Source organism: Cyberlindnera jadinii (assembly GCF_001661405.1).
Source record: "Cyberlindnera jadinii NRRL Y-1542 unplaced genomic scaffold CYBJAscaffold_7, whole genome shotgun sequence".
In the NCBI taxonomy this organism is placed as follows: Eukaryota; Fungi; Ascomycota; class Saccharomycetes; order Phaffomycetales; family Wickerhamomycetaceae; genus Williopsis; species Williopsis jadinii.
In genome coordinates this window covers 267,130-294,328 of record NW_017963658.1, presented here as the reverse complement: position 1 = coordinate 294,328, position 27,199 = coordinate 267,130, and the positions used below count along the sequence as shown (strand labels likewise).

The window sequence follows — 27,199 nt, the reverse complement described above, 5'->3', positions numbered from 1 at the left end:
CGTAGGCAGAGAAATCAGCTATAACGCCAGCACTCTCCTTCTAAATTCCCTCCAGCGTAACGTACTCATGGACACAGCTGGTGGTGTACCGAAGCTGGCGTCTGTCGTTATAACATGCGATGCTGCCTGCCTTCCTCCCTCTGTAGACTGATTACCTCCATCTCTTTCCCTTGCGTAGGTTTCCTCTGCCTACGATATTGCCTTGGGATCACATAATCCTCATTGAAGATACCAGCTTGTAGCCTCGCCAGTGGACTCGCCAGTGGACTCACCAGTGGACTCACCAGTGGACTCACCAGTGGACCCTTCTGGTGCTCCAATGTCGTTCGATCAGCCCAGAGTGGCTCGTAGTAGGCGTGAAGATGGCCCTCATGTCATTGGGAGGGAAGCTCTTCACTGCCAATAGAGCCCACCAGGCCATCATTTAAAGCATTTCAAGACACACCAGCATTGCGCCAATGGCCAGCACATGCTATTGAATACCCTCCACTCCGTATCACATTGAGAAGGCAGCACGACTGAAGAAGTAGGCCAATGATGGTGTTGATAAGTGTGCTAAGCATCAACATTGGAACCGGGTTCCCAGTGATAATAAATACATGTAAATGAACGGTTAAATAAATATATATACAGCGTCATGAATGCAAGAAAGCAGCATTCTGGTACAGCTCCAACATCAAGTTTTCACCGTTCTTGGTCCTTGTTGCTTCAACATCGCCCCAAGTATTGAGGAACTCCTCGTGCTTGGTAGTTTCAACAAGTTTCCCTGTCATTTGAACGTAGATGTCCTTGGAAACCTTGAAGTCCGTTGGGAACATGATATCGAAGTACCCCTGGTGAACCATGAAGGTAGATGCAGTCGCCATCTTCGAGTCAAGCATGGTTTGAACCACTGGAGCATTGAAGCCTCTTGAAGTTTCAGAGAGGGAGTCAAAGTCTGCCAGCAGTAGTTGATGCTCCGGGAAAAACGTTGACAGCACGTTAAATAGTTTCAAGAGACTTGTTGGCACGAATTCAGACTCTGTCAATGAGTTCTTAAACGGTGAAAGGTAGTTTTGCAACTTTGGAATCACAGGTAATGAGTTCAACGGGTGTATTTGTTCATCGTTCAAAAGCATCTTCCAAGGCGAAGACTGTAAATGGTGGTTACCTCTCAATTCGAGGTAAAGCTTTGTCCATTCCTCCAGCTCATCGGTAAAGAACTGGTGGAAGTCACCCTTTGCATCGATAACAACATAGCCCTGGTACGGTTTACCCGTATGGACGTCATACTTGACGACATCATGGGACAAGTTATCCAGCACTTCCATTCCAATGACAAAACAAGGCTCAGGGACAACCTCATCCCAGTCCAGTATGGACTTGTTGATGATCTGAACGGCATCTGGAGAGTGTCCCTTTGAACTCAGCTTCCTGTGCAATGATCTCAGCTTCTGCTTCTCACTCAACGGCTTGGTGATCTCGATGATCCGGTACTTGGTACGCGAATACACGTCTGGGTCGTTCTTCTTGATATAATCCAGGATGTTCATCATGAGGGTACCGTTACCACCACCGATTTCGTAGATTATGAGGTCTGCGTACGGGTACAAGTTCAGCTTGTAGTTCACAAGGAGGTAGCGCGCAATGGCCTCACCGTAGAAGGGCTGGAACAACTCCGTCGGCGTGTGCCAGAGCTGAAGCTGGGCACCATTACCAGAGTACCGAGAGTATTGCTCCTGCCATTTGTCCATGAACTCGTCGCTGTCTTTCAGCTTTGAGTAGTCAAACGGCTTCTCCGTCTGGAAGATCTCGGCCTGTGTAGGGAAGTACCCGTAGTTCGGGTTATACAGCGAGTCCTCGATGAAATCAGACGCAAGCATCTTCACCTTGGTTGGTCTCTGATCGTTCTTCTTCAGCCTATGCGAGTTGGTCAACGGGAAGGAGTCGAAGAACTGCGACGGGGTGCTCTTGTCCAACGGGTGTGTTGACAAGTTCGAAAACACCGGTGTAAATGGGGAAAACGGTGATAGAACACAGTCATACGGGTAGTCCCTGGAGGGAAGCCTGTAATTGAACGTTGTCGGCGTCACAGAGAAGTCGTGTTTAGTGGACAAGCACCTTCTCAACACCAACGGCCTCATTGTTCGCTTCTATTGCCTTATGTCTCCAGCCAAATGGCGTGCGGAGGTGAGCGATGGAAACAGCCAGGCAGAAAAGCGCTCCCGCCTAGGCAGGCCCGCTAGGCAAGCCCGCTAGGCCCGCAGGCCCGCGAAAAGAAAACTTTTCCCCAAGAGGGAGCAAACCGATGGTGATGAGCTGAGCTACCACGAGGACAAACACAGCGCGGTTGATCCAGTAAACACAGCGGTTAGCTCAGTAAACACAGCGGTTAGCTCAGTAAACACAGCGGTTGACTTCAGGATGGGTGTTCCAGCGTTGTTCAGATGGCTTTCACGGAAGTATCCGAAGATCATCTCGCCAGTGATTGAAGAGCCACATGAGGTTGTTGATGGGGTTGTTGTCCCGCCAAAGTACGCCAACAGGAACCCGAACGGTGAGCTCGACAACTTGTACTTGGATATGAATGGTATTGTGCACCCTTGTTCACATCCTGAGAACAAGCCTCCGCCGGAGACGGAGGACGAGATGCTGCTAGCGGTGTTCGAGTATACGGACCGTGTGGTTAACATGGCTAGGCCGAGAAGAGTGTTGATGATTGCCGTGGACGGTGTTGCACCAAGAGCCAAGATGAACCAGCAGAGAGCCAGACGGTTCAGAAGTGCGAAGGACGCACAGATCCAGGATGAGGAACGGGAGCGACTCGCTGCGGAAAGGGAGAAGTTGCTGGGCCAGCTGATTGATGACAGCGTCAAGCAGAAGAAGACGTGGGACTCCAACGCCATCACCCCTGGTACGCCGTTCATGGATAAGCTGGCGTTGGCACTGAGATACTGGACAGCGTACAAGCTCGCCAATGACCCGGGCTGGAAAGATCTACAGATCATCATCAGTGACGCCACGGTGCCAGGTGAAGGTGAGCATAAGATCATGAACTTCATCAGGTCGCAGAGATCAGACGCTGAGTATAACCCAAACACTAGACATGCCATCTATGGTTTGGATGCAGACCTGATCTTCTTAGGGTTGGCGACCCATGAACCTCATTTCAGAGTGTTGAGAGAGGATGTGTTTGCTCAGGATAATAGAGGTTTGAGCATGAGAGACCATATGAACATGACAGACGAGCAAAGAGAGAGGCTGAAGGAGCAAGACGCTAAGAAACCGTTCTTATGGCTTAACATCAATGTTCTGAGAGAGTATCTCCAAGTCGAGCTGAATGTTCCACGCTTGCCTTTCAAGTTTGACTTAGAACGAGCCATTGACGATTGGGTGTTCATGTGTTTCTTCTGTGGTAACGATTTCTTACCCCATTTGCCCTCGCTGGATGTTAGAGATAACTCCATTGATTTGCTGGTTACTTTATGGAAACAACAATTGCCTAGAATGAAGAGTTATATCACATGTGATGGTACCTTGGACCTTGAGAACGTTGAAACTTTGATGAGTGCGTTGGCACCAAGGGAGGATAACATCTTTAGACAGAGGAAGGAGCAGGAAGATCGTCGTAACAACAGGTACAATGGTAAGAATGACAAGAGAAGAAAATTCGCCGATGAAACTGTACAGGCTCAGAATCAGATGTTGGCGAATGTAACCAAGGGTAAAACGGATAAAGGAACTTTTACACCAACTGATACGATCCCATTGTTCGACGTTGATGGTAATTCAGTGGGTAAAGTGAATTTGACTAATAAGGATCTGGTCCATATGCAGAAACAAGTCAACTTGGCTGGTATGGGCGATGAAGATGCAAAACAACAATTGTTGGATGCATCGCACGATAAAGAGGTGAAAACTGAAGATATCAACGACGCCAACAAGGCCAATCTTAGTGCAGCAGCAGCTTTGAGACAGAAGTTGTTACAGGGTAAATCAACTCCGCAAGATTCGACTCCAACACCATCTCCTGCTCCTGTGATTGGTGACAAGAGAAGCACGCCTTCTCCTGATACAAATGAGGATGAGGATCAAGTGAGACTATTTGAGCCTGGGTACAGATCTCGTTATTACAGAGTCAAATTCCACTGTACTGAGGATGAAGTTGATGACTTGCGCCGTGAAGTTGTTAAGCACTATATCGAGGGTATTTCTTGGGTGCTACTCTACTACTACCAAGGGTGTCCATCTTGGAATTGGTATTATCCATACCACTATGCACCATTTGCTTCAGATTTCGTCAATATTAAGGATGTAACAGTCTCATTTGTTCAAGGAGAACCGTTCTTACCTTATGAACAATTGATGTCAGTTTTACCTGCTGCATCAGGTCATAACTTACCACCTATTTTCAGACCTTTGATGAGTGATGCTGATTCTCCAATTATCGATTTTTACCCTGAAGATTTCCCGATTGATATGAATGGTAAGAAAATGTCATGGCAGGGAATTGTGCTGCTGCCATTCATCGATGAGAAGAGACTCTTAGAGGTTGTCAAGGCACAGTATCCTAAACTTACTGATGCAGAAAAGTCCAGAAACGTTCGTAAACAAGAAGTCTTGTTTATCTCTAAGGACAATGCAAACTACAAGAAGTTTATCAAGTTGTACGAAGATAAGGAGTTGAGTATTATTGATTTCCATTTCCATAAGGCACGTTTGGCTGGTATAGTATCAGCAAATGACAAGTTTGAACTCGGTTCTGTGCTGGAGTGTCCTATTGTTGGGGAACACGAATTCCGTGGTGTTCCGACAGATTCGTTTTTGAAGTTGAACTACGAGATGCCAGTGAAGAGACACGGGAAGTCTATTATTCTTACTGGGTATATTAAACATAGACCTGTTTTGACGCAAGAGGACAGGGATGGTATAATCTATGGGAACGGGCGTGGACGTTATGGACGCAACAACTACAACACGAAGGTCGATGGCAACGTCATTGAGGTTGGTCCATACGGTGATAGCTGTTACGACATGAGGTTTGGAGGCTTCAAGAGTTTTTTGTCTCTTGCAAAGAGGCACGCAGAGGAAGTCCAACAGCAGCATAGGGTGAGAGATTTCATGTCACACAGAAGTGGACACCTGCCACCTCCTTCTAGAGGGGGATACCTGAGAAGATAGCTGTTAAAAATAGACCTGTTATGAGTACGTATTCTAGTTTTATACCCATTTCTGCCTGGTTGGGGATATGTAGGCAGTGCATGGGAGCGTTGGTGGCATGACACTACTTAGGTAATCTGCACGCTACCCTGACCTAAAGCTCGTAATTTATTAGATGCAACGGTGGAGCTGGATGAGGAGATAATGCTTCCAGAGGATCTATCCAACGGCTGTGGATGAGATGGAATAATGTTGCTAAGCAATCGGATTTATCAACTGCCGTATCCTTTGTAGAAATCATTTTACGCGTTTTTGAACAGATTGCCGTATTGGGTAATGAAATTAAGACTCGTCGACCCGGTTACTACACATTTTGAACTTGCGCAAGGGGACTTTTTCGCCAAAAAGTAGGGCAAAGGTAAGGACAAGAACACACAGAGATAGAGACGCTTACCGGTTGAACTCCATGTTGCATGAAAGGTCTGGACTTTTCAGCTTCCAGACACACACTTAAATCCATCTGTCGCTTATTTCCCAAACTTAATTCCGTGGTGTTTAATCTCTAGATTTATCAAAATGGTTGGCGAAAAGTCTAGACCCAAAAGGGAAATAGTGCATGCGTAGCAGCAAATGCGTAATTTGCGGCACGGGGGGGGGGGCTCGTAAAGATTCCGTTAAGTGTGTGCGAAAAAAGAAAACAGGAAAAAAGTCCAGTACATAAAATCGAGACTTTTTACGAGAGAGTCTAAAAAAATGTCGTCAGACACCACACAATAATAAACACAACAACAACGACAACGACAACAGAAGCGTCGCAAAAGCTTTCGTAGTTGATAGAAAACCGAAACAACAAAAAAAACCAAACCGAAAAATAGGGGACAAAACCACAAAAACACACACGCGGAAAAAAATCAACATCCATAAAGGCTGACAAAAAAGTCTAAAAAATAGGAGGGCAAAGCGCTCATACAAACAGAAAACATAAAGGACAAATAGGCGAAAGGAATTCTAAAGGCTAAAAAAAGGAGACAAATTTGCGACAACTCGGAAAAGAGCACAGACAGCTACAGTCAAATCATCATGGAAAGACAGAATTCGTACCATGGGAAGACACGCCCATTCTCATCAAACAATCCCTTTAGAAACGCGTCCGCCGACTCGTTTGCTGCGAAGGGAGGCGACACCGCCTTTCAACGCTGGGTTCAAACCAACCAGAGCGCAATGTCCTTCAGCAGCGACGACGAGGAGGAGGCCCTGAATGGCCTGAGACCACCTCGTCCTGTGAGTGGCAGAGACGGGTCGAGAAGCGAGTCCTCAACGAGATCTTCGTCTGACCATTCCTCGCGCAACGGCAGCGCCAGTGCCATTGGAGGCAGACGTGGTGGCCAGGACGATGCCCTGCCACCGAGCTATGAGGAGGTTGCCGGTAGCAGAGCAGGCAGTGGATACCCTCGCGAGAAGGAAGGACAGTACGCGCAGACAACGCAGCACAGAACAAGGGTCCACAAGGAGTGGCCAGGTGATGGCAAGAGAGACCGTGAACGTGAGACCAGACCTCACAGAGAGCACTCCTCCTCGTCGAGGGATCACAGAAAGGAGAGATCCTCCCATCACCACCATAGGGAGAGATCTGATAGCCATAGGGATAGAGAGAGATCGCACAGGTCACGTGACAAGAAGTCCAAGAAGAAGGAGGTTGTTCCACCAAAGAACGTCGATACCATTGACAAGCTGGACGTGACGAGTGTGTTTGGAGGTGCATTCCATCACGATGGTCCCTTCGATGCGTGCACGCCGCATAGAAACAAGAACCAGAAGTCTGCTCCTGTGCTGGCATTCCCGGCTGATGGTCCGAACAACTCGATACGAGGAGTAGGTGCCGTCAACAAGGATGCTACGCTGAACTACATTCAAGGACGTCGTGAAGACGAGGATGACGATCTGTACACCACGAGCGTTGCCTCGCAGAACTACTCGAGAACGTATAAGAACGACTCCCAGTCCACGCTTGCAGCCGTCAAGCCTGGCACTGATATCACACAGTTTGATGCTAATATGAAGGCTGAGCCAGTCCATGGACAAACCACGCTTGGCCTGGGCTCGTCGACGTTCCTGGACGGTGCTCCAGTGGCTGCAAAGACCTTGGAGGAGGAGCAGAGCAAGCAGTATCAATCACTCGGCAGAAAGAAGTCGCTAAAGCAGAGAATCACAGGAGATGCCCCTCCAGCTGGCACCAACGGCCAACGAGACGAGGATAAAGAGTCCAATTCTCTGCTGAAGAGGGTGAAGAGCTTGAAGGTTGGCAGAAAGTAGCCCCACGTTTCGAGACTAGAGAATGGATGAGGTGAAAAGGTTTAAGGACTAGTTACAAGAGAAGTGCTGCTTCTCTTCTCAATTGTTTGGTATTGTTCGACTGCTTGTTCGTGTGTTGTATACGTTTGATATTTTGATTTGCCGTGTTTGTTGTTCTGTTGTTGTGTTTTGACATATATGTAGCGTTGGTTTCCTATATACGATCTGTCTATGCTGTTGATAGCTTGTCCAACGACTGCTGTAGCTCTTTGACGAACTCCTCATCTTCCTCTTCCATCCAATTGGCCTGATCTTCCCAATGCGACGTTTCCCTGCTCAGCTCCTCCAATGGCCACCCTTCTCGCTGTGCTTTCCTTCTCAGCTTGTCCAGCTGTACCGGGTATCCCATCTCCACCAGCTTATCGTACCAAAACTGCGAGTTCTCGCTGTCCTTGAACACCAGGGCACTCAGCATGTTGAAGTCCACTGGCACCTTGTACCTGGACATTATCTGGCTCATCTGATCGAATACTGAGCATTGGTCCTTCATCATGCCGTGGTGATAGAACACATAGGTGATGAGCTTCTTGTTGAACCTCACCACCGGCAGATCGACTCTGTTGATGAACTGCTTCAGCATATAGAATGCCAGCCCGGGGTTTCTGATCCTGATAGAGTGCTTGATGAACAGCTCCAGCACTCCCGTATCCAGCTTAGACTTCCTGAATGGACTCGCTGGATCATCAAAGCACTCCACCACCCTGCTCATGTACCTTTTGAACAGCAGCGACAGGTTGTACGAGGTGTCTGTGCTGTGATGAGCCATGTGGTTCAGCACAGCAGCGTACAACTCGGTCACGTTCTCGTTCGAAGGGTTTGGAACCCTGTAGAACTCATTCACAGAGGCCTGTGCCACTTCATACCCTTCAGGTAAACGTCTGACAGTCTTGAGGTATACAACACCACTGAGGCCCAGCAGGTTCAGCTCCCTGGACCAATGAGGGAAGATCTCGACAAAGTGGGCCAGCACCACCTTGGCCTCACGTGGGAACTCATCACGTATCACTCTCAGCAGCTCATTGATCAGTATGCTCTTCACCTTCAGCGGACAGTCCTCCAAGATGGACGGGATGCTTCTCAGCACAACAAGGATGGCGTTGTACTGTTTCTTGTGCCTTAGCGAGGTCACGATGATGGTGAACAGCTTGGGCGTGATTGTGATGCCCTTCTCACTCATCTGCTCGAGGACCTTCAGCGCATACTTGTAGTGGCCATGCTTGATGGTCAGGTACGAGATCGTCTCGTACAGCTTGGAGTCTTCGTCTGGCGACGACGAGCGTAGCTCCGTGTTCAGCTGGTACTTGGATATCAGCAATTCCAGGTACTTGTTAGCCAACATTGGCTCGTTCAGCTGGATGTACCTCACCACGATCTGGTTGATCATGTCGAAGGAATACGCAGTGAGGAACTTCAAACGAAGTGTCTCGTCGTCGCTGAGCATTGGAGAGAACTCGTACAGCGAGCGATCCTGCTCAGACCCCTTCCTCAGCGTGTTTCTCAGCTTGCTATACTGTGACGTTGTGATGTCGACGTCTGCGCTCAGCAGCGTAGTGTATAGCTCTCTACAGTGGCCTGTAGAGAGAGCCAGTGAAACCAGAGGCTCTGTCGAGTGCCTTGACAGCTTCAAGGGCCCGTCCAGCTTCTTCTCGCGGTAGAGCTGGGTGATGTCTTTCAGCCTGGCCAGCATTGTATTGTACTTTGCCTCGTCGTCGCCATCATCGCCATGCTGCTCGGGCAGCTCAGCCAGTGAAACCAGCTGTTTTGAAGCCAGCTTCGAGAACAGCTTCGAGCTCTTGTCCAGCGAGTGCAGTAGCTGCCACTCATCACCTCTCGTGTGCGCAGCTGGCACACACGATGAGTGTGTGTCTCTCTGCGCAATGACCGTGGAGATGTGTCTCTTGAAGAGGACTCTCCTTATGAACATCCTCAGCACCGCTTGAGTAGCCGTATTTGGTATCGTTCGAATCCTTGAGACCTGAGGAATCGTGATAGCGCAACTCCGTGTAACGATTTCCTCCTAGTTCAGGAACACTGCGGTGGAGTATTAATTGTTGTCGTGCGAGAGAGGGTGGCATCTCTCCATCAACACATTTTTTTTTCACGGCCCCGAGGATCCCATAACTTCACCATCAAATCCCCATAGTTAAGCAGTGAACCTGTGTTGAAGACACGATGATATACCCAATTGTCCACTTCCTAACAGGTTCATTTGTGTTTTATGGGTCGTACTACTATGGCTGGGTCCATATAATCACCCTGTTCGAGCAGCTCCAGACCAGCTCCAAGGTCTTGCAGACAGCATCGACTCAGAACTTGTTTGCCCTCTTCAACGAGGAGGAGTCCACGGATGCTGAGACCGGCTATAGCCGGTGGTATTCTGTCGTGAAGTGCTGTCGATGGGTGTCGCGGGTGGCGTTCTCGATGACGATCAGCTGTTCCGTGGTTATCATACAGTTCATACTCTGGCAGTTCCAACATGACGGTGACATACCAGCACTTGATCTCCATCTCTGGAACTGGAACCTCGCTGCCCTGATTATTGTTCTCGTGCTGATCCAGCCCTTGACGGTGTGTGTACTGCTATTTGACAGGCTGCTTCGTGGATCCTCGGTGGCCCGAAAGCTCAGTGCCTGTGCACTGACGTTGTACAGCTGGCTCATATTCGCATCAAGGAGCTATAGATTCACTGACCTTGACGTTGTTGACGGCAGCAGCTTGCTGTCCTACTACACACAGTGTATCTCCATCATGGGCGTGACGCTGATGGGTGTGCTGAACGGAGTCGGCTCGTACTCAACAGTGTATTACTATCTGTACAAGGGAGTCACTCCCACAGATGAGCTCAACGAAGAGGCCAAGAGACTAAGAATCGAGCAACTACAGAGCTCTATAGTGAAGACAGAAGACATGATACGGAAATTGCCCACAGGTGATGACAATGTGAGCCATCGGAACGCTTACAGAGCCAAGAGCTCGTTTCTAGACTTGACGATGCTATCATCATCATCATCATCATCACCTGTGTCATCAACAAAGCAGGAGCTCCAATCATTGACCAAGTTGAAGAACGAGCTGTACTCCAAGCTGATGAGGGTGCAGACGTCGCTGAACACATCATCCAATAAGATCTTCTTGACCCTGAACAGGGTGATTGGCGTGTATTGTCTCTTCAAGATCCTACAAGTCACCGTGATCCACATCCTACAGTTTATACATTCGAACGATATCAACTCGTCAAATTCAGACCCCTTGGTCGTTACATTGGCACACATCTTCGAGCTGTTCGTCAACCAGGACGAGGAGTTCTTGGTCAATCAGCTGAGCTTCATCATCTCAGGTGCGTTGTTCGTGCTATCGTTCAACGGTGTGTTCCTGACGCTTACTCACATGTACAGGTTCCTGCCAATCGATGTCACCTCATTGCAGAGGTCGAAGAAGTCTGTGAGCGTGATAAAGAACTTGATATTGAGTGAGTTGCTGGGCACCTACGTGCTGGCAACGTTACTGATCCTCAAATCAAACCTTTCCACCACGTATTCCCAAAGCTTGGGCTCACTGACCATGACACAAGGCGTGGACATCGCCATGGTGGACAATTGGTTCAACAAGGTCTACTTGTTGAGTGTTGTCATCACTGGGGTGTTGATCAAGATTGGAGAGACCTGGCTGGACGACGACGGCTTCGAAAATGACTCTATAGCATCAAAGATTGTATGACTTAGTTCTAGATTTGTTTATTCACACAGTACTATAGATGACAGTGTTACAACTGTGGCACGATTCTAGCACTTTGGAACCAGATTCTGGCGGCTGAGCCTGATCCAATTAGCGTCTTAACCAGTGGTCTTTCGCTAGCGTCGCCTCTGCCATCGCCTCTCTCTTCACCGTTGGCATCGAACTTCTTCGCATCGCCAAACCTGTCAGAGTACTTGTTCCAGATGTCCTGGGAGATTCTATGGGCTTCGAACATCTGGAAATACAGGCCATCTTCAGGGTCATAGAGGTAGTCCTGGAAGAATTGTAAGTGACGGCCAATCTCCATGCGGATCGCACCGCTTGTAGACTGTGGAGCAGAGTCTCCAAACACCAGCAGATAGTCAGCCAGCCCCTCGATCAACAACTGGATGAAGTACGAAGGATCACGCCAATAACGGAGCTCATGGTCGTTATAATCACGGCAGAACAAGGATCTGTTGCGGTCAGTTGCAGCTGCAGCAAACTCATTGGCCAGTTGTTTCCACTTGTCATTCTTGGTGAACTCGTAGATCAGGGAGCAGCAGGACAGGACAACACCGGTGTTGTATGTCCACTTCATGCCGTTGGCACTGTCACCATTCTTGTCGATACCATCCAGCACCAGGTGATCGCTCTTGTCAAACAGCTTGTCGAGGATGTAGTCGATGCACTTGATGGAGAACTTCACCAGCCTCTCACGCTCATTGGGCACGTACTTGGCCAACCTCAACGCTGCCTGAGCAGTCTCACTCGTCGAGATGGCGGCGATGTATGGCTTGTCTCTGTGCCACAGCACACCGCCATTGTTCTTACACTGAGGGTCGTCGTTCCAACCACCAAGCAGGTATCTCACCAGCTCACGGCCATTGTCCAGGTACTGCTTATCGCCAGTAACCTCATAAGCAGAGACAAGCAAGCTTGCCACCTGGGCATCGTCGTCGTAATAGATGTCACCGTTGCCTTCAAAGTTCTCAGCAGCACAGTACCCCTTCCATTTGGGAGACTTGTACTTGTAGATGGCCTCCATCACCGGCTTGATCAACGGACCCAGCTCGTTAGGATACAACCGTGCACCATCAACTATCGCCTGCGCAGCAATTGACATGCTCCAAACGTTGAAGCGGCCTTCATCGTTATAAGTACCGGAGCACTTTGGCTTGGGTGATATAAACGTCTTCTGGTGGTCGTTCCAGAACCTCTGCCACATCAATCTCGTGACGTTATAGCCTTCCAATGCTGGGTTTTCCACTGGCATTCTCTTCTTGGATTGTGGTTCTATCTCTGTTGAGCAGGACTTGATTGCTGTGGAAGTGTTGATGCCTTTTTATAGTGCAACCGGGGTTATTCACCACGTTGCTGTGGTTGTTTTGCGAGCTTGCCAGATTTAGGTAGCAAGCGAGCGCGCATGACGTCATATTTGTCGGAATCCACAAAGCTGGAGAATTGCGATGGGGAAGCACCCGGACACCATTACATCCGGACACCCAAACACCCAGACACCGTTATAGTGGTCTACATGGTGTGTATATGGGCGAATTCCGGGGTAATCAATGCTCAATATCAATGCACAATGGTATGCTCTGAGTGGTTTGCCGTGGCAAACCACGTATTGATGGCTTGGGTAAACCTGGATTTGTAGCTGTTCCGGAATGTAAAGAGATCTAGGGGCTCAAAGCACTAATAACAGGCCCAGAATAGCACCCAGGGAAGCAATGAAGCCTCACAGATGCTGAGCCTTCAAGTGCTGTTAGCGATACCAAGGTGGTGTTAGTACTTGAATCCGAGGCAGGACTTTTACCAGTATGAACAGTACGATAGTGTCAGCAGGAAACCTCGATGTAACACCACCAGCGTGACAAGTAGGCTTGAAAGTAACCGTGGAGCGACTCTCGCTAGTTGCATTAGCTAAAACTACATAGTGTTGGCTTCGGTGACTTGAGTAGATTCCCTCCATTGCTGTTTATACCGAGTACGCCTTTCACAGTAATTGCGAACGTTGCACTAGATTTCAGTCCATGAGCTCTTCAGCTTTAGGGGGAGGAGGTTTGTACATTGCACCCTGCTGTCCAAGTCAAGAAGAGCGTAAGCATAGTGTGATGTCTAGACTGAGGCCTTGATTATGAGACCAAGGAGTGCTTGATATTGGGTCCAATTGATCCATCCATGTTCAAGTTTCACACCTGTTACAAGGCTTGATACTATGGATTTCTTGAGTACTCTCTAAGCGAATATTCACTATATGTCCATTCCACCACCTCTCACTTTGGTTAGCGTATAACACGAGGATGGTAGAGATTGAGCTTGAAACTATGGCCAAGGAGTGAGGTCAAGACATTGCTCTGATGACACACAACACCAGCGATCTACCTCATGATCTTGGTGAAATTCCTACAAGTTTTGTAGATTATTATGCTATTTACAAAAAAGTAATAATCTATCTATGTACATATAATAAAGCACAAGTGTCTTATACGAGTTTCACCTTATTGCTACCGTCACCAGGTAATCTGCTTAGAACAACGTCCCAGTCGATACATCTCCACACCTGCTCCAAGTACTCTTTCTTGCCGAATACACCGTAGTCTTGCAACCAGACCTTTGGACTTGCATCTATGCATAATAATGGATGGTAGGTTTGTCCAATCACTTCAGTCTTTCTCTGAGCCTCCTCAACAGTTGGGTAAACCCTCTGTGTCAGCTTTTGCTCCTTGTTCTCCAACGAATAGTTTGTCAATTGACCGAAACGGCAGTTATTCTCTGGAACTCCAGCGTTATACGTGTTCAACACAGCCAATGAGCTGTACATGAAGCCAGGGTTCTTGGATTTTGTTAGCGAATCTGCTTCGACGGCAACAAGCCATGTGAAGCCGTCACCATTGATGGCGTTGGCACTCTCCAACAATAACGTCTTCAGCTCTAATAAGGAACCAAACGACTGTGAAATGACCTTCTCAAACTTGGCGTTCGCAGGTGGGTGGTTGTCGAACTCCAATGAGACGGATGGCGTCTTCATCATGTCCGCTGCGGTCAATCTCTTTGGAATCGTAACTTGTTCCCCTCTAGCAACACCCAAGGAACTCATCGCAAAGGAGACGTTTCTCAACAATGACGCATTGTTGAAGATGTCCTTCTTCGTAGCGCTCTTGGCGTTCGAGATCACCAGCGTATCCAGATCAACAGGCTGGATGGAGTGCTTAGCAACCGCTCTGTTCAGCTTGTTGCTCAGCCCAACACATCTCGACACGTAGCCCTGTTGGAATGCCTCCTGCGACAACAGGCCCTTGATGCCCTCCTGTTTGAAAGCCTCCAACGACGGAAACTTCGGAACTCCATAGTGAGGTGTTACCGTGGATTGGTGTCTCACCAGTTTCAGCGACGATTTCAACATTTTAGACCCAATAAACTGCGAGTAGTGGTTACCGCTCGGTGTTGATGATGTTCAATTGGAAGCTTTCCCGGGCATTAAATTCCTCGAGGAGCTGTGAAAAAAAAGCTAACAAAAACATAACACAAAAACCCGTTCTGAAATTTACGCCGAGATACATACAAACGCCATGCTGGTAATTACTGCGAGCGTCTGTTTTAGGAGAATTGCCGAATGCGGCCATTTAGCGAGACATTTTCCTTATCAGCAATGCGGCGCGTACCACTTTGCTGCACAGGGGGATTAAGCCGACGATTTTCAATGGGAAGGGGATTTATTCGATTGTTACTGCTTCTCTCTTTCTCTTCGATTTACATTGTTGTTGCTGTGGTGCTGGTGCTGAGCTGCAGAGAATATAACGGTAGAAGCAAGGAAAGATGGATCCAGAGAGGTTTTCCTTTTCGAAGAAGCCCATAAGCTTATCCAAGAGAAGGTCTGTGATATCTGCGATCATGCCCGATTCGTCTGGCGGGTCGCAGAACTCCAAAGAGTCGGCGAGATGCGATAAGACGAGGACGTTCAGCTGCTCGAACGGGAAGGAGGTGCTGGAGGAGGTTGGGTCGGATGACCCTCTGCTGGACTATGACGAGCAGATTAGAGCCCCCAAGTTCCTCTCTAAGAAGTCGCTTGACGATATTGGAACGTCTATAGATTTGGCAAGGGGCACTGACAGTACCAATTCCGGGCCTATTGTCGCTGACGGGCCGTTAGACGAGAAGGTGTCGTCTAAGATGAGGTCGGCGTCTTCCGGAGAGATCAAGAGGGTGAGGAGCTACCAACCGGCAGTTGTGGAGATTCCGTCGAGTGACGATTTGGGGTTTGATGAGCAGCCGTCAACGTCGTGCTGTATGAATTATACGCTCTCACAGATTACTGCATCCCACCTGATTTCGAATATTCAGCAAGTGAGGGACGATGACGTCTCCGAGACGGGATCACCAGAACTGTGCTCGAAGAAGAACTCTGAAGACTCCATTGTTATGATGTCAAGGAAAGCACCGCATTTTAACACTGCGCCTTTAAGACCGATGTCTGATCCAAGGACGCCGAATTATGTACCCTGTGTGCTGAGGCCTATTGTAAGCACAGGGGAAGAGCTATTACCAAAGAGCTCGATATTCGATTCCTCGATGGAGACACACTATGGTGACTTGTCGAGGGGCCATTGGAAGCCAAATGGATTTTCAAACTCTTGTATGGATTGTCACAAGCAGTTCTCGCTCATGAATAGAAGACACCACTGCAGGAAATGTGGGAATCTTTTCTGTGCCTCGTGCCTGCTGAACAAGGCCAAGTTGAATTTCCAATGCCAATTCGACGTGAATGGCATCCTGGGGAAGGTGTGTTTCCAGTGTGGTAAACAGTGGAGTAACTACCTCTGTGAAAGTTTCAAGATGGATGTGGATGTCATATCCGATTTCAAAGCCTCGCACATGGAGAAGAAACATTCAGGTAACTCTGTGCTGAGTAAAGAGCTATCGAAAGATGAGCAGGTGCTGGGCGTTGAAGTTAACAGCAACGTTCCAGCTGATTGGAGTTGGAGTTCCTTTTAAGTGAAGGGCTCCTTTGTTAGGAGAATGGTTCCAGGCTGGTCACTGGAGTCTCCTTTGCATTCGTTATATGGTTTATTATTTTGTATATGTTTATATATAATATATCCATAGATTCCTGTGATAGGACAGGACATATACTTACCCATAATTATGTTCGCAATTATGTGATGTAATAATTATAATTATAATTATAATTATAACAATATATACTTTCTGTTCCCCGAAAAGTCCACAAAGTCCGAAATAAACACCCCGGCTTCCAAGCATGTCCATCGGGACATATCGCTTTCGAGGTGTGATACCAAGAAGACGAAGATTACCAGTGGTGTACTTCATATATTACATACATGAAAAGTAAGAAATTTTCCACACTCGTTGCTTCGTTTCTTTCTTCCCTTTCTTCCTCTTCTAGGATATAAAAAGCATAAAGACTTGGTAGGAAGTTACACCTAATCGAGTCTTTTCAACCCACTTGGTTCGTTAGTTACAATCAACAAAAATGCTTTCTAAGATTCTTTTTGCCTTGGCTTTACCACTTTTGGGACTATGTCAGTCTAAGGTCTTTGATTCCATCGTGGTATCACCGATAGATTACGCTGAGTATTCTTCAATTATCGATCTACAACGTTTGTACTACACAAACGATGGTGATGTTTTCTTCTACGATAAAGACTGGGAAGGTACTACTTTGGCCACTGCTGCTTCAAACGTCCAAGTTCTCAGCAGTGGTCAGCTCTTCATCAACAACACCAATGCGACTGCTTATTTGTACGTCAGCGACATTGGCTTACTACAATCTACATCGAGTCAGACTTCAATCGATGGCTTATTCTCTATCAACAGCTCCACTATCTATTACGGCTACTCTTATCCTTTCATCGCTTGTGAGATGAGTACAAGTCAGTACCATTTGATCTGGAGGGGAGATGGTTCAGAGTGTAGTGCTGACAATTGGTTGGTTGTTAGCTTATCAGTTTTCAGTTCCGATGGTACTAGTGGTTATGACTACTTCCCTGACAACTACCAGTCTTCTATAGGTGCAACTGCCTACCAAGATATCTACACAACCACAGTTGGAGTTCCAACTGCCGGTACTACAACTGTCACCTCAACAAGTGCTAATGAAGCTGGCCCTGGTGCTGCCTCCCCTGATAAGCTGTCATTGGGAGCAGGTGCCTTATTCGGTGCTGTTTTGATGCTCTTGTAATCATTCATTCTGCTCTCTTTCTGCGCCTGTATTTGACTTCTGTGTATCACTCACTAATTGAACTCTTTTCATGGACGAGGAAGTGTAGATACTGTACTTTGATCATTCAGACTGGTCTGGCTTTTCATGCAGGGGATTTACACTCTGGAGACGTTGACATATTTGTCTTGGGGAGCAATGCATCTCTCTTCATCAGTTTGTGTGGTTGTACTGCCAGTATTTGTTCAATTGACGTTGTAGGTAGATCATGAGGTACTCCCGAGATCCTATGAGTCCTAAGTATAAGTAGAGACCTTTTTAATCACATCTGGCCTTCTTTTAGTACAACTTGTTAGTTCTGTCCATCATGGTCACCAGCGTATTCCAGTATAATGTTACAGTTGACTCGTTCAACCCGATAATATTTGAGGGTCCACACAATTCGCAGGGGCATTTCAATTCAGCTCCTATAATTGAAAGTGGGCTTGTGAGTCCGTTGTAGACCGTTAAAGGGTCCTTCCCATGCAATTAAAGTACACCAAACCCTCTCTTTTACTGCTGCATGTAGTTTCAGAGAGGCATTGTCATGATTATTGGTCTTTGCAACGCAAAGGAAATCAGTATATACACCCAGATGTGCAAATACACTGCTCAGGTCCCGGCCCTACACTCTTAGCTATCTTCAGTACGAATACAGCCTGCACTTCTGGCCCACCTGTATCCCCACCTGTATCACTGTCGCATAATTCCAAACGCACACCACATCGTGCCAGTTATCAGTGCTAAAACGTCTAAAAAATATGTGCTAACACATACTTACACTTCTGAGACATCACATTGACCTTCAGAATGGTACGAAACCTAGTATTTAACCAACACATAGTCTTAATTGAAGCCCATTGCAACTGAATAGACGACTCCATAGGCTGAGCCAATCAACCATCCGCTGCTTACGTAAGCACGCCGTGGCAGAGCGCGCCCACGCCCTTGAAGCCCTTACACGGGGCTTCATAACCATACACCCTCCTCCCGGTGGAGGAGTCGGTGGACAGCGTAGAGATCACCGCAAAATCCAGCCAATTGCAATAGCCTCAGCGACCCAGAGCTGGCAATTGACATATACAACCACTCAGCTACGGCACAGCTCCTTCCCAACAGCTCCTCCCCAACAGCTCTCCTCCCGCAACACCATCACCAATTTGCATCAGCTCGTGCCATTGCCTTGTTAGCACCGGGGATTTGTGGGTGCAGAGGAAACGTTGACGCCGGATTTAACCGGATCACCGTGCCCACAAACTCCAGCAGGGGAGCCACAAGGGAAGCCAGGACATATATCAACAGCGCTTGGTTGGCTAGACATTATCGTGCGGAGCCATCCATACTGATACAGTGGAGAGTGGAGCATCTTATCTATGGCGAAGAAGAAGAAACAGCAAAGGAACAAGGGAGCGAAGAAGGCTGAGCCGGCGGCGGTGGCAGCGGTGCCAGCCGATGAGGAAGGTGTCAGTGGTGATGTTGATGCTGGTGTTGATGTTGATGCTGGTGTTGATGTTGATGCTGGTGTTGATGTTGATGCTGGTGTTGACGCTGATGCTGACGCTGATGCTGACGCTGATGCTGACGCTGATGCTGACGCTGATGCTGACGCCAATGCTGATGCTGGTGCTGGTGCTGACGCCAATGATGACGCCAATGCTGACGCCAATGCTGAGGCCTCGACAGTGGAAGAAGTGACTACAGAGCCTGGCGAAGGGAATGTCGAGCTGGTGCCCGAGACGACGGAACAGGAAGAGGCCTCTGTGAACCGTGATGGTGAAGATGAGTATGGCCTGAAGGATGACGTACACGTGAAGGAAGAGACCGTTAACGGTACAAGTGAACTCGACGAGGAGAAACACGATGACAGAGAGGTTACGCTTGAGATAGCGGAGGCTGAAGAGGATGCTCAAGATGACCGTGTTCAAGAACCAGAACCGGGTGAAGACGTCGAGGAAGAAGACGTAGTAGTGGAAGAGGAGCAAGAAGAAGCTAACGACGAGCCACAGCATCATGATGAAGTCATTGAGATAAAGGAAGAGCCTCAAGAGGTTGAAGACACCACAGCGAACTCCCAAACTCCAAGCACAGGGCCAAATAAACTGATATCTTCTACACATGGGCCCTTTACTCTCTCAAGAATCCGTTTGGAACTACCACAGCTGGGATCACCTTCTTCCATCACACACCATGGTAATAATGTCATAGTGGGCACATCTCAAGGCTATCTGTTGCTCTATACAGTGGCTCCAGGCTCTAGACAGGAGTTCATCTTGGTATCCCAAGTCCAGTTTCATCAAACTAGAAATTTCCCCATAACAAAGATGACCCCTTTACCAAGTTTGAATATACTTTTGGTATTATCAGGTCATCTATTACAGTGCTTTGCACTCGATGATCTCAGCACCCTTTCAATTGGAAGGATTAAAGACGTTTTGGACATGGCATTAGATTGGGATCATAGGGCTAAGTGTGATGAGAATGGAGTTCACGTGTGTATTCTAACCAAGCAGCAGATAAGGATTGTGAACGTGACAAAACAGGCACTAAGGCTGGTTAAAGATATTAAAGCCATAGCGAACGTTGTTGGTAGAAGAGGTGATAAGTTGATGATCGCACAAAATGAATACATGATCATTAACATGGCAAAGGAGTTGAATAATCAAAACTCATTATTCCCCGTTAATACTTCGGGAATCGAGGATCATGAATTGAAGCCTTTTATCCAGGATGTTGGGAATGATGAGTTCTTATTGGTCTGTGGGACGGCAAAGTCTGATCCTGCGATGGGAATGATAGTCAACACTAAAGGTGATGTATCAAGAGGTACCATACCTATGCTACAGTACCCTGACGAGGTTATCGTTCATAATGAAGGTGCATTTATATCGGTTGGTAATGAAATTGAATTGTATTCATTGGTGGACCAGATGCAAATACAATCTTGGAAGTTCGAACATCGGGTGCATATATCAAAGTTGGAGTATGAGCTTGAAGTTCCAGCAACTTCTTTAAGAGATCTGATAGTCTTGAAAAGTATATCTGGGGGACAGGGCGAGAGGGATTCCAAAGAGCTAGAGTTTGCCACGAGAGTTGCACAAGTTGGCTCACAAGTACTATTCTATTGTGATGATCTTATTTATTTACTTGTTCCACAAGCAAGGCTGGAGAAGTTGTGCCATTTGAGAGATGTGAAGTTGTTGGAGAAAGAGCTATCCAGAAGTAAAGCTACAACAGAATTGACGGTTATTGAGGTGGAATTCTTGAATTTACAGATATCCTTATTGCGATTATTGACACACCACTACAACTCTGCTTTAGAGTCATGGACCAATGGTACTCTGGATCCCAGAATTCTCATTGAAGCCTTTAACTTTCACTCTGTTGGTGAGGTATACATATTTGCAGGTTTGCACGAGCTGTTTGAACAGCTTCATACGATGATTAAAGAGACTGCACTGCTCACCTTTTTCGAATTGTTCTTAGAGAAATGGCTCTCCAAGGATTCCCTTGATGACCATGATGTTATTGAGTCCGTAGAACGAACAGCACTGGACTATCACTTGAAGTATAAGACTAATCAATTGAAGGATATCTTAACAAGGATCAAACACATCGACGTTGCTCCCATATTAGAACAAGAGAGGGAATTCTTAGCACTGGCGAGACTATACAATGATAGAGAACCAGAGAGGGCCGTGACGATTCATAAAAGACTTGTTGATGGTGAAATTACAGACCAACAGTTTGAAAAGCAGGAGTCATTACACATCATTTGTGAGTTAGCGAAGCCTTGCTCAGAAGAGTTTAGAAAAGACACTGGGCTCTGGCTGTTGAAACATGATGCTAAGCTTGCAATTAGCTTCTTAAACTCTGCAAAGATCTCTTTGAACTCTCTGGATACTGGTATGTCCAAAGAAGAGGAACTGAGACACGTTATGGATAGCATCGACGACATTGGATTGAAGTATGAATACGTTGCACAGATGTTTGTTGGGCTCAGAAGAGAGAAAATGGCACTGAATCTACAAAAGGGACTATACAGAAGTTTGTTGGTGAGGTTACGAGATGCCAATACTAAGATGGAGAGTGCTACTGTTGAACAAGCCTAAACAACTCTGGTGTATTGATCTATGTCTAATTTGTATGAAATCCTTCGTTTTTCACTTCTTCTGCCATCTGGTGTGCAATTTCGGGATCCAGGTATTCCTCTTTACCTACACAGCGTAGTTCGTCGTCAACTCTGACCATCATTGGTATACCATTTGGGATGTTGACTTCTTTTATCTGCTCCGCAGACAATCCTTTAATAATCTTCAGAATTGCACGTACTGAGCTTCCATGTGCCACCACCAACACAGTCTTGTTCAATCTTAGCTGCTCAAGTATCTGAGAGCGCAAGTAGGGCTCCAATCTGTCCTCCACCATATGAAGACTCTCACCACGAGGTAGATGTTCATCTAGTACAAAATTGTATCTCTGGTCAATGCATGCATCATCTCCTTCAACCAATGGTGGAACACCATCATACGCACGGCGAACAAACATGTATTTTTCCTTACCCATCTCTTCCAGCACTTCACTCTTCACTCTTCCTTGTAGTGCACCATAGTGACGCTCGTTCAACCTCCACGTCTTGGTCACGTCGATCCATTCTCTGCGTAAAGTCTCGGTGATAATCTTAGCAGTTTGACAAGTTCTCGTCAATTTGGAAGTGAAGATCACGTCAGGGACCAGGTTGTACTGTTCTATCAACTCTGCGGCCTCCTTCGCCTGATCCTGTCCCTTGGTAGACAGTGGAGCATCGATCCAACCACAGAATGTTGATGCGTTGTTCAACTGCGACTGTCCGTGACGCATAAGAACCAGTGTATGTGACATGCTTTCCCTATTCCAATTTACTCTTTAACCAATTGGAGTGGATAGGAAAGAAGACGTGGAGGAAAGATGTGTGGGCCATATATAGATAGACCGCAAGGACCATCAAGTGATGATGGTGATCACACCCGGACACCTATTCACCCGGACACCAGGCACTCTACCATCGGGAGGAATGCTTAAACGAACAAATGCACTTTATGTATATTTAAGTCCCATTATATAATGCTGTGCAACCATATGGTTGGGTATAGAGCCCCGTAGTAATAGCAATTGGTCCATAGGAAAGAGAATACGCTATCAGTTCAATGGTTTTCTAACGACAAAGAGTTGCATTGGGGTGAACAGCTTTTGTCTTCCACCTTCAACCAAACCGACAGCAGCTTCTTCCAGTGCCAACGTGACCTTTTGAGAGCCCTTTGGTGCGATTCCAACTGTTTCCATTAGGCCAACCATTGCAGTGGTGAATTTTCTACCGAGAGATGAGGTTCTAACAAAAGTTGCCAAATCATAAAGGGATTGAACGTATTTCCATTCACCAGTGAGTGGATAATACCATGGGATTGCATCTCCCATGTCAGCCAAGTCCTGCTCGAACTCGATTTCAAAACCAACGTTCTTCAATGCATTTCTTGCAACGGTGATGTCGTACATCTTTGGAATACCATCACCGATTTCGATCTCATAGGCAATCTTTCTGTGCTCTGGGTTTGATTCGTCGTACTTGTCGGTCATAACCCATTCGTAGACACCAAAGACACCACCTGGTTTCAAAACCTTATAGATTTCTGAATAGACTCCTTCCAATACTGGGGCATGGACGGTGGCTTCAATGGCATAGACTGCGTCAAAGGACTCAGGCTCAAAATCCATCTTCATGAAGTCACCCTTGACAAAGTTCATCTGCTTCTCCAAGCCGAACTTCTTGGCATAGTAGAAGGCCTTTTCGATTTGATAATCGTTATTGTTCAAACCTGTGATATGAGCACCAGTGAATCTCGCAATTTCACGAGCTGGCCCGCCGACTCCACAGCCAACGTCCAATACTTTCCAGCCTTCTTTGATACCGATCTTAGAAGCCAGGTAGTGTTCATGACGGGCCGTGGCCTGTCTGAATGGCTCCCCAGGGTAGTATCTTGAGAAATGGAACGAGGTACCCCATCCGTACTCGTAGAAATCGGTCACAACGTTGTAGTACGAGTGAGTGGACTGGTTGTAGTCCTCAAGACGCTTCTCCTCGGCATCCTTATCAACTTTACCATCCCAATGCTTCAAGTAGTCTGCAACGGCAACCTCCTGAGCTGCTTTGTTCTTCGACAACAGGGCACTGAGACCCGTCTTTGCACCGGCGTTTTCACCGTGAAGAGCCTGCGAGAACGCCTTCTGGTTCTTTCTGATCTCTTCCGTGGACATCTCCTTGTTGTGTATGCGTAATTCAGTTGTTGAGAACCTCCTTGATTGAGAGAAAAGCGAAAGAGAGACAATGGAAAGGTCTTGTTGGCAAAAAGAAGAAGAAGAAGAAGGGAAATATTTAAACGACGCTATGGCCGACGCGTTTTTTCGAGCTCGTAAACAAAAAAAAAAAAGATGTTAAACGAGGTTATTTGTTTTGGCTTAAACGACGCGATGTTTCCCATACCAATTGGACTGTCCCTACCAGTGTCACTGCCCATACCAACACGACTGTCCCTACCAGTGTCACTGCCCATACCAAAACGACTGTCCCTACCAGAGATGGCCTTTTCCACACAGGCGCCTAATCTACGTCCTCCCGCATTGACACAAAAGGGACAGGGCGATAAGGGGAAAAGCGACGTGTGGCAAAACAGAAACATTGCTCTTCGTTGCAACGGTTCACAAAGGTTGAGGAAACTCAGGAGGAACAAACATAGTGCAAATGACTTTAAGAAGGGTGAAACCATCAAATGGACAGATCGTCATCGGAAGAGGCTCAGCAGTAGATAAGGCACGGTTGGTATCTTCCGATAATTTGCTTTTCAACGTGGGTACGGTGTCTAAGGAGCACGCGATCATCAAGTTGTACAACAGTGAGGCTCGTGAGGGCGAGAGGGTTGAAGCGGCAACGTCGAGGGTCACCATACGTGACAGTGGTAGTCGTCATGGTGTGGTGGTCAACGGCAGGAGGTTAGCACAGGGGTGTGATGTTGATTTGAAGGTGGGTGATTGGATTGGCTTGGTTGCCGCTGGCGGCGACAATGGTGGCGGCAGTGGTGCTTGTCCCGGTGAGCCAATAGATGAGTCTCAGTGCAAGTGTGTGTTTGACTTCTACGGCATTGAGAGTGGAGAGCTGTTGTTCCAGGTGTCGAGACCTGTAGCCGATTTTGGTGAAACAAGGGGTCAGCCGGGAGATGAGGACGACCTTGACTGCACGCTGGTTGATGATGTGGAGGGCACACAGGGCAGAGAGGGCACACAGGATGAAGGAGAAGAGGAGGAGGAGGAAGAAGAGGGGGAGGGAGAAGGGGAGGAAGAAGTAGAGGGCACAGAGCACGGGATCATCATTGTCAACGGAAACCCCAACAAGAGAAAGAGATTGGAGTTTGAAGACGTGTTTGACGATAGTTTTGACGACGGATTCAGCTCCGAAGCAACGAGCGACTCACAGTCTGATGAGTACTCAGAGTCTGAGTACGAGTTACACTTCCACGCAGACGAATCAAAAAGCACCATCGATACAGATGAACACACAGAAAAAAAGCAGAAGCCTAACGAGGACAGTGGAATCCCACTCTACGTCAAGTCTGGATTGATCGGTATGTGCGTCGGTGCCTCTCTAGGCGCAGGGTTGACGTTTTCAGCTTTGCTATCAGTGGGAAGATCCATCAACTGATACGTGACTCACCTTGATTCTTCACTTCAGCAGCGCAATGGGCTCTTGGCCGCTCTTGTTTCATGTTCTGTATCTACTGGCTTTCTTTTGGTTTTGATATATCTGTGGTTTCGAGTTTTAGCATGCTTTTCTACTTTGTAGATGATGTGGGCAATGGTAAGCGATGGTTCCAGGGCTAGGATTAGAGAATGTGGTCGTGATCGCCGGAATCGAGCCCCAAACTTGATCATATGATCACATAGCCACTGACCAGCTTCAGCGAAACAAATAAGACCATTTTAATCGTAAGACCATGTTATTTCCCTCAACGATTACGTTTCGTTGACCACACGGGCGTGAATTGGGGAATTTCAACAAAATTAGCGCCGACTGGAAAATCTTAGCGACGTTGACGCAAAGTTCCGCGGCGCCAATCTGCAACAATAGCGGGTGGTCTTGGAAGTTGGTCCTCGAAGTTGGTCGATGGGGTAGTGACTACTTTTTTTTCCTCATATATAAAACCTGTTTCTTTCCACCTTTTCATCTTCATCTCTCGCTTCTGTCAAGTAACCAGAGAGAAGACTACAGAATGGAATACACAGTTGTTGGTGCCGGTATCATTGGTCTATACACCACGTGGAATTTATTGGAATCAGGCGTGTCGCCAGATAAGATCACTGTCGTTGCAGAGTTCTTGCCAGGTGATCAGAGTATCAAGTATACCTCTCCATGGGCTGGTGGTAACTTCAGTTGTATTACATCCGATGACCCAAACACTCTGATGTACGACGAGCTGACTTACAGAAACTTGCACAAGATCCAAAGGGCCTTGGGTGGTGCGTCTTGTGGGTTGGATAATAAACCAAGCACCGAGTTATGGGACACGTACCCCGGTGACACTAAAGTGGCATCATTGAAGTCTTATTTGAAAGATTTCCAGGTTGTTGATAAGAGTGAATTACCAGAAGGTTGTGCATTTGGTATCAAGTTCACATCATGGAACTTCAACTGTCCTTTCTTTTTGGCCAATTTCCAAAAATACCTGGAAAGCATTGGTGTGAAGTTCTTGAGAAAGACCTTGACACACATCTCACAGGCTTATCTCACTGCAAAGACCAAAGTCGTCTTCAACTGCTCTGGTATTGGTGCACGTACCCTTGGTGGAGTCGAGGATACAAACGTGTATCCAACCAGAGGCCAAGTTGTTGTTGTGAAGGCTCCTCATATTCAAGAGAACAAGATGAGATGGGGTGACGACTACGCCACCTATATCATTCCAAGACCTTACTCAAACGACGAATTGATCTTGGGTGGGTTCTTACAGAAGGATGATTGGACTCCAGATACTTTCAAGGAGCAGACAGAGGACATTATCAAGAGAACTACAGAGCTTCTTCCAAAGATCTTGGATCAACCATTGGTGATTAGTCGTGTGGCATGTGGTTTGAGACCAAGCAGACACGGTGGTGTCCGTATTGAACTACAGAACATCGAAGATGGAAAAGTTGTCATTCACAACTATGGTGCTAGTGGATATGGTTACCAAGCTGGCTATGGAATGGGATTCAGGGCAGTCCAACTCTTGAGAGAATCCAAATCCAAACTGTGATTCTGCTCTGCTCTTGTTATTTATTGTACTATACATATGATCACGAAGAAAGAAAAAGACATATATTCTAAGCATTTAACCAGGAATCGACCTGTGAGGTAGCCACAGTGGAAGCTAATCTCAGACCTTGTCTACCCATGGGGAAGTAGCTCACCGTATACCAAACCATACTGATGAACTGAACGATACAACTGATCAAAGCCAATAGAGTACTCTTCAGCACGATACTGGCGACCAAACTGAAGACGATGCTCAGAGTAAAGCTGATGGTAAACCACATACGGTCAAAGCTAAACAGGTGTCTGAAATAACTGGTGAAGCCTTGTAGTACACCAAATGAGAACAAGAACAGTATTGATCCTAGCGACCACAGCAAGGCGAATTTACGTGGTTTCAAAGCCAATACTGGCAAAAGCATGAAGCTCACAATGTAGCAACTCAGAGAGGCGGCCATTGC

General features: G+C 47.1%; 14 protein-coding genes across 14 annotated transcripts; 7 read left to right on the top strand and 7 right to left on the bottom strand.

Annotated features, from left to right (window-relative positions):
* Positions 1–289: 289 nt before the first annotated feature.
* CYBJADRAFT_167897 (type II protein arginine methyltransferase) lies at positions 290–2,139 on the bottom strand. Its single transcript, XM_020215127.1, has one exon. The coding sequence runs from the start codon at positions 2,121–2,123 to the stop codon at positions 636–638; it is 1,488 nt and encodes a 495-aa protein (XP_020070349.1). The 5' UTR covers positions 2,124–2,139; the 3' UTR covers positions 290–635.
* A 4,731-nt stretch (positions 2,140–6,870) lies between these two features.
* Positions 6,871–7,452, top strand: PAL1 (Pal1p; the record flags this gene model as incomplete). Its single annotated transcript, XM_020212717.1, has 1 exon — positions 6,871–7,452. A coding segment is annotated over one exon (582 nt), but the record flags the coding sequence as incomplete, so codon positions are not given.
* A 208-nt stretch (positions 7,453–7,660) lies between these two features.
* Positions 7,661–9,566, bottom strand: ATP22 (Atp22p; the record flags this gene model as incomplete). The annotated part of the gene is made up of 2 exons (XM_020213709.1): positions 7,661–9,333; positions 9,374–9,566. 2 exons carry the CDS (start codon positions 9,564–9,566, stop codon positions 7,661–7,663), a joined length of 1,866 nt encoding a protein of 621 aa, XP_020070347.1.
* A 97-nt stretch (positions 9,567–9,663) lies between these two features.
* Positions 9,664–11,208, top strand: CYBJADRAFT_173305 (uncharacterized protein; the record flags this gene model as incomplete). Its single annotated transcript, XM_020216446.1, has 1 exon — positions 9,664–11,208. The coding sequence occupies one exon, from the start codon at positions 9,664–9,666 to the stop codon at positions 11,206–11,208; it is 1,545 nt and encodes a 514-aa protein (XP_020070346.1).
* A 46-nt stretch (positions 11,209–11,254) lies between these two features.
* CYBJADRAFT_128003 (Six-hairpin glycosidase) lies at positions 11,255–12,481 on the bottom strand (the record flags this gene model as incomplete). The annotated part of the gene is made up of 1 exon (XM_020212734.1): positions 11,255–12,481. The coding sequence occupies one exon, from the start codon at positions 12,479–12,481 to the stop codon at positions 11,255–11,257; it is 1,227 nt and encodes a 408-aa protein (XP_020070345.1).
* Positions 12,482–13,609: 1,128 nt separating this feature from the next.
* Positions 13,610–14,659, bottom strand: MRP1 (mitochondrial 37S ribosomal protein mS43). The gene has a single exon (XM_020215126.1). The coding sequence runs from the start codon at positions 14,612–14,614 to the stop codon at positions 13,694–13,696; it is 921 nt and encodes a 306-aa protein (XP_020070344.1). The 5' UTR covers positions 14,615–14,659; the 3' UTR covers positions 13,610–13,693.
* Positions 14,660–14,966: 307 nt separating this feature from the next.
* CYBJADRAFT_167891 (FYVE zinc finger domain-containing protein) lies at positions 14,967–16,361 on the top strand. The gene has a single exon (XM_020215125.1). The coding sequence runs from the start codon at positions 15,028–15,030 to the stop codon at positions 16,201–16,203; it is 1,176 nt and encodes a 391-aa protein (XP_020070343.1). The 5' UTR covers positions 14,967–15,027; the 3' UTR covers positions 16,204–16,361.
* Positions 16,362–16,513: 152 nt separating this feature from the next.
* Positions 16,514–17,743, top strand: CYBJADRAFT_167890 (uncharacterized protein). Its single transcript, XM_020215124.1, has one exon. It carries the CDS (start codon positions 16,703–16,705, stop codon positions 17,408–17,410), a length of 708 nt encoding a protein of 235 aa, XP_020070342.1. The 5' UTR covers positions 16,514–16,702; the 3' UTR covers positions 17,411–17,743.
* Positions 17,744–18,801: 1,058 nt separating this feature from the next.
* VPS3 (CORVET complex subunit VPS3) lies at positions 18,802–21,448 on the top strand (the record flags this gene model as incomplete). Its single annotated transcript, XM_020213708.1, is given in 3 exon segments — positions 18,802–18,967; positions 19,112–21,392; positions 21,412–21,448. 3 exon segments carry the CDS (start codon positions 18,802–18,804, stop codon positions 21,446–21,448), a joined length of 2,484 nt encoding a protein of 827 aa, XP_020070341.1.
* CYBJADRAFT_167889 (2,3-bisphosphoglycerate-dependent phosphoglycerate mutase) lies at positions 21,123–22,372 on the bottom strand. Its single transcript, XM_020215123.1, has one exon. It carries the CDS (start codon positions 22,304–22,306, stop codon positions 21,563–21,565), a length of 744 nt encoding a protein of 247 aa, XP_020070340.1. The 5' UTR covers positions 22,307–22,372; the 3' UTR covers positions 21,123–21,562.
* A 120-nt stretch (positions 22,373–22,492) lies between these two features.
* On the bottom strand, positions 22,493–23,792 carry ERG6 (sterol 24-C-methyltransferase). Its single transcript, XM_020215122.1, has one exon. It carries the CDS (start codon positions 23,714–23,716, stop codon positions 22,604–22,606), a length of 1,113 nt encoding a protein of 370 aa, XP_020070339.1. The 5' UTR covers positions 23,717–23,792; the 3' UTR covers positions 22,493–22,603.
* Positions 23,793–24,028: 236 nt separating this feature from the next.
* On the top strand, positions 24,029–25,280 carry CYBJADRAFT_167886 (FHA domain-containing protein). The gene has a single exon (XM_020215121.1). It carries the CDS (start codon positions 24,201–24,203, stop codon positions 25,152–25,154), a length of 954 nt encoding a protein of 317 aa, XP_020070338.1. The 5' UTR covers positions 24,029–24,200; the 3' UTR covers positions 25,155–25,280.
* Positions 25,281–25,722: 442 nt separating this feature from the next.
* On the top strand, positions 25,723–26,742 carry CYBJADRAFT_162679 (FAD-dependent oxidoreductase; the record flags this gene model as incomplete). Its single annotated transcript, XM_020213707.1, has 1 exon — positions 25,723–26,742. The coding sequence occupies one exon, from the start codon at positions 25,723–25,725 to the stop codon at positions 26,740–26,742; it is 1,020 nt and encodes a 339-aa protein (XP_020070337.1).
* A 34-nt stretch (positions 26,743–26,776) lies between these two features.
* Positions 26,777–27,199, bottom strand: CYBJADRAFT_91545 (transport protein SFT2; the record flags this gene model as incomplete). The annotated part of the gene is made up of 1 exon (XM_020218010.1): positions 26,777–27,199. One exon carries the CDS (start codon positions 27,194–27,196, stop codon positions 26,810–26,812), a length of 387 nt encoding a protein of 128 aa, XP_020070336.1. The 3' UTR covers positions 26,777–26,809.

Excerpts from the sequence above, each read along its gene's own strand:
- CYBJADRAFT_167889 (XM_020215123.1), bottom strand. The coding sequence starts at position 22,306 with ATGTCACATACACTGGTTCTTATGCGTCACGGACAGTCGCAGTTGAAC.
- ERG6 (XM_020215122.1), bottom strand. The coding sequence starts at position 23,716 with ATGTCCACGGAAGAGATCAGAAAGAACCAGAAGGCGTTCTCGCAGGCT.
- MRP1 (XM_020215126.1), bottom strand. The coding sequence starts at position 14,614 with ATGTTGAAATCGTCGCTGAAACTGGTGAGACACCAATCCACGGTAACA.
- CYBJADRAFT_167897 (XM_020215127.1), bottom strand. The coding sequence starts at position 2,123 with ATGAGGCCGTTGGTGTTGAGAAGGTGCTTGTCCACTAAACACGACTTC.
- CYBJADRAFT_167890 (XM_020215124.1), top strand. The coding sequence starts at position 16,703 with ATGCTTTCTAAGATTCTTTTTGCCTTGGCTTTACCACTTTTGGGACTA.
- CYBJADRAFT_167891 (XM_020215125.1), top strand. The coding sequence starts at position 15,028 with ATGGATCCAGAGAGGTTTTCCTTTTCGAAGAAGCCCATAAGCTTATCC.
- CYBJADRAFT_167886 (XM_020215121.1), top strand. The coding sequence starts at position 24,201 with ATGACTTTAAGAAGGGTGAAACCATCAAATGGACAGATCGTCATCGGA.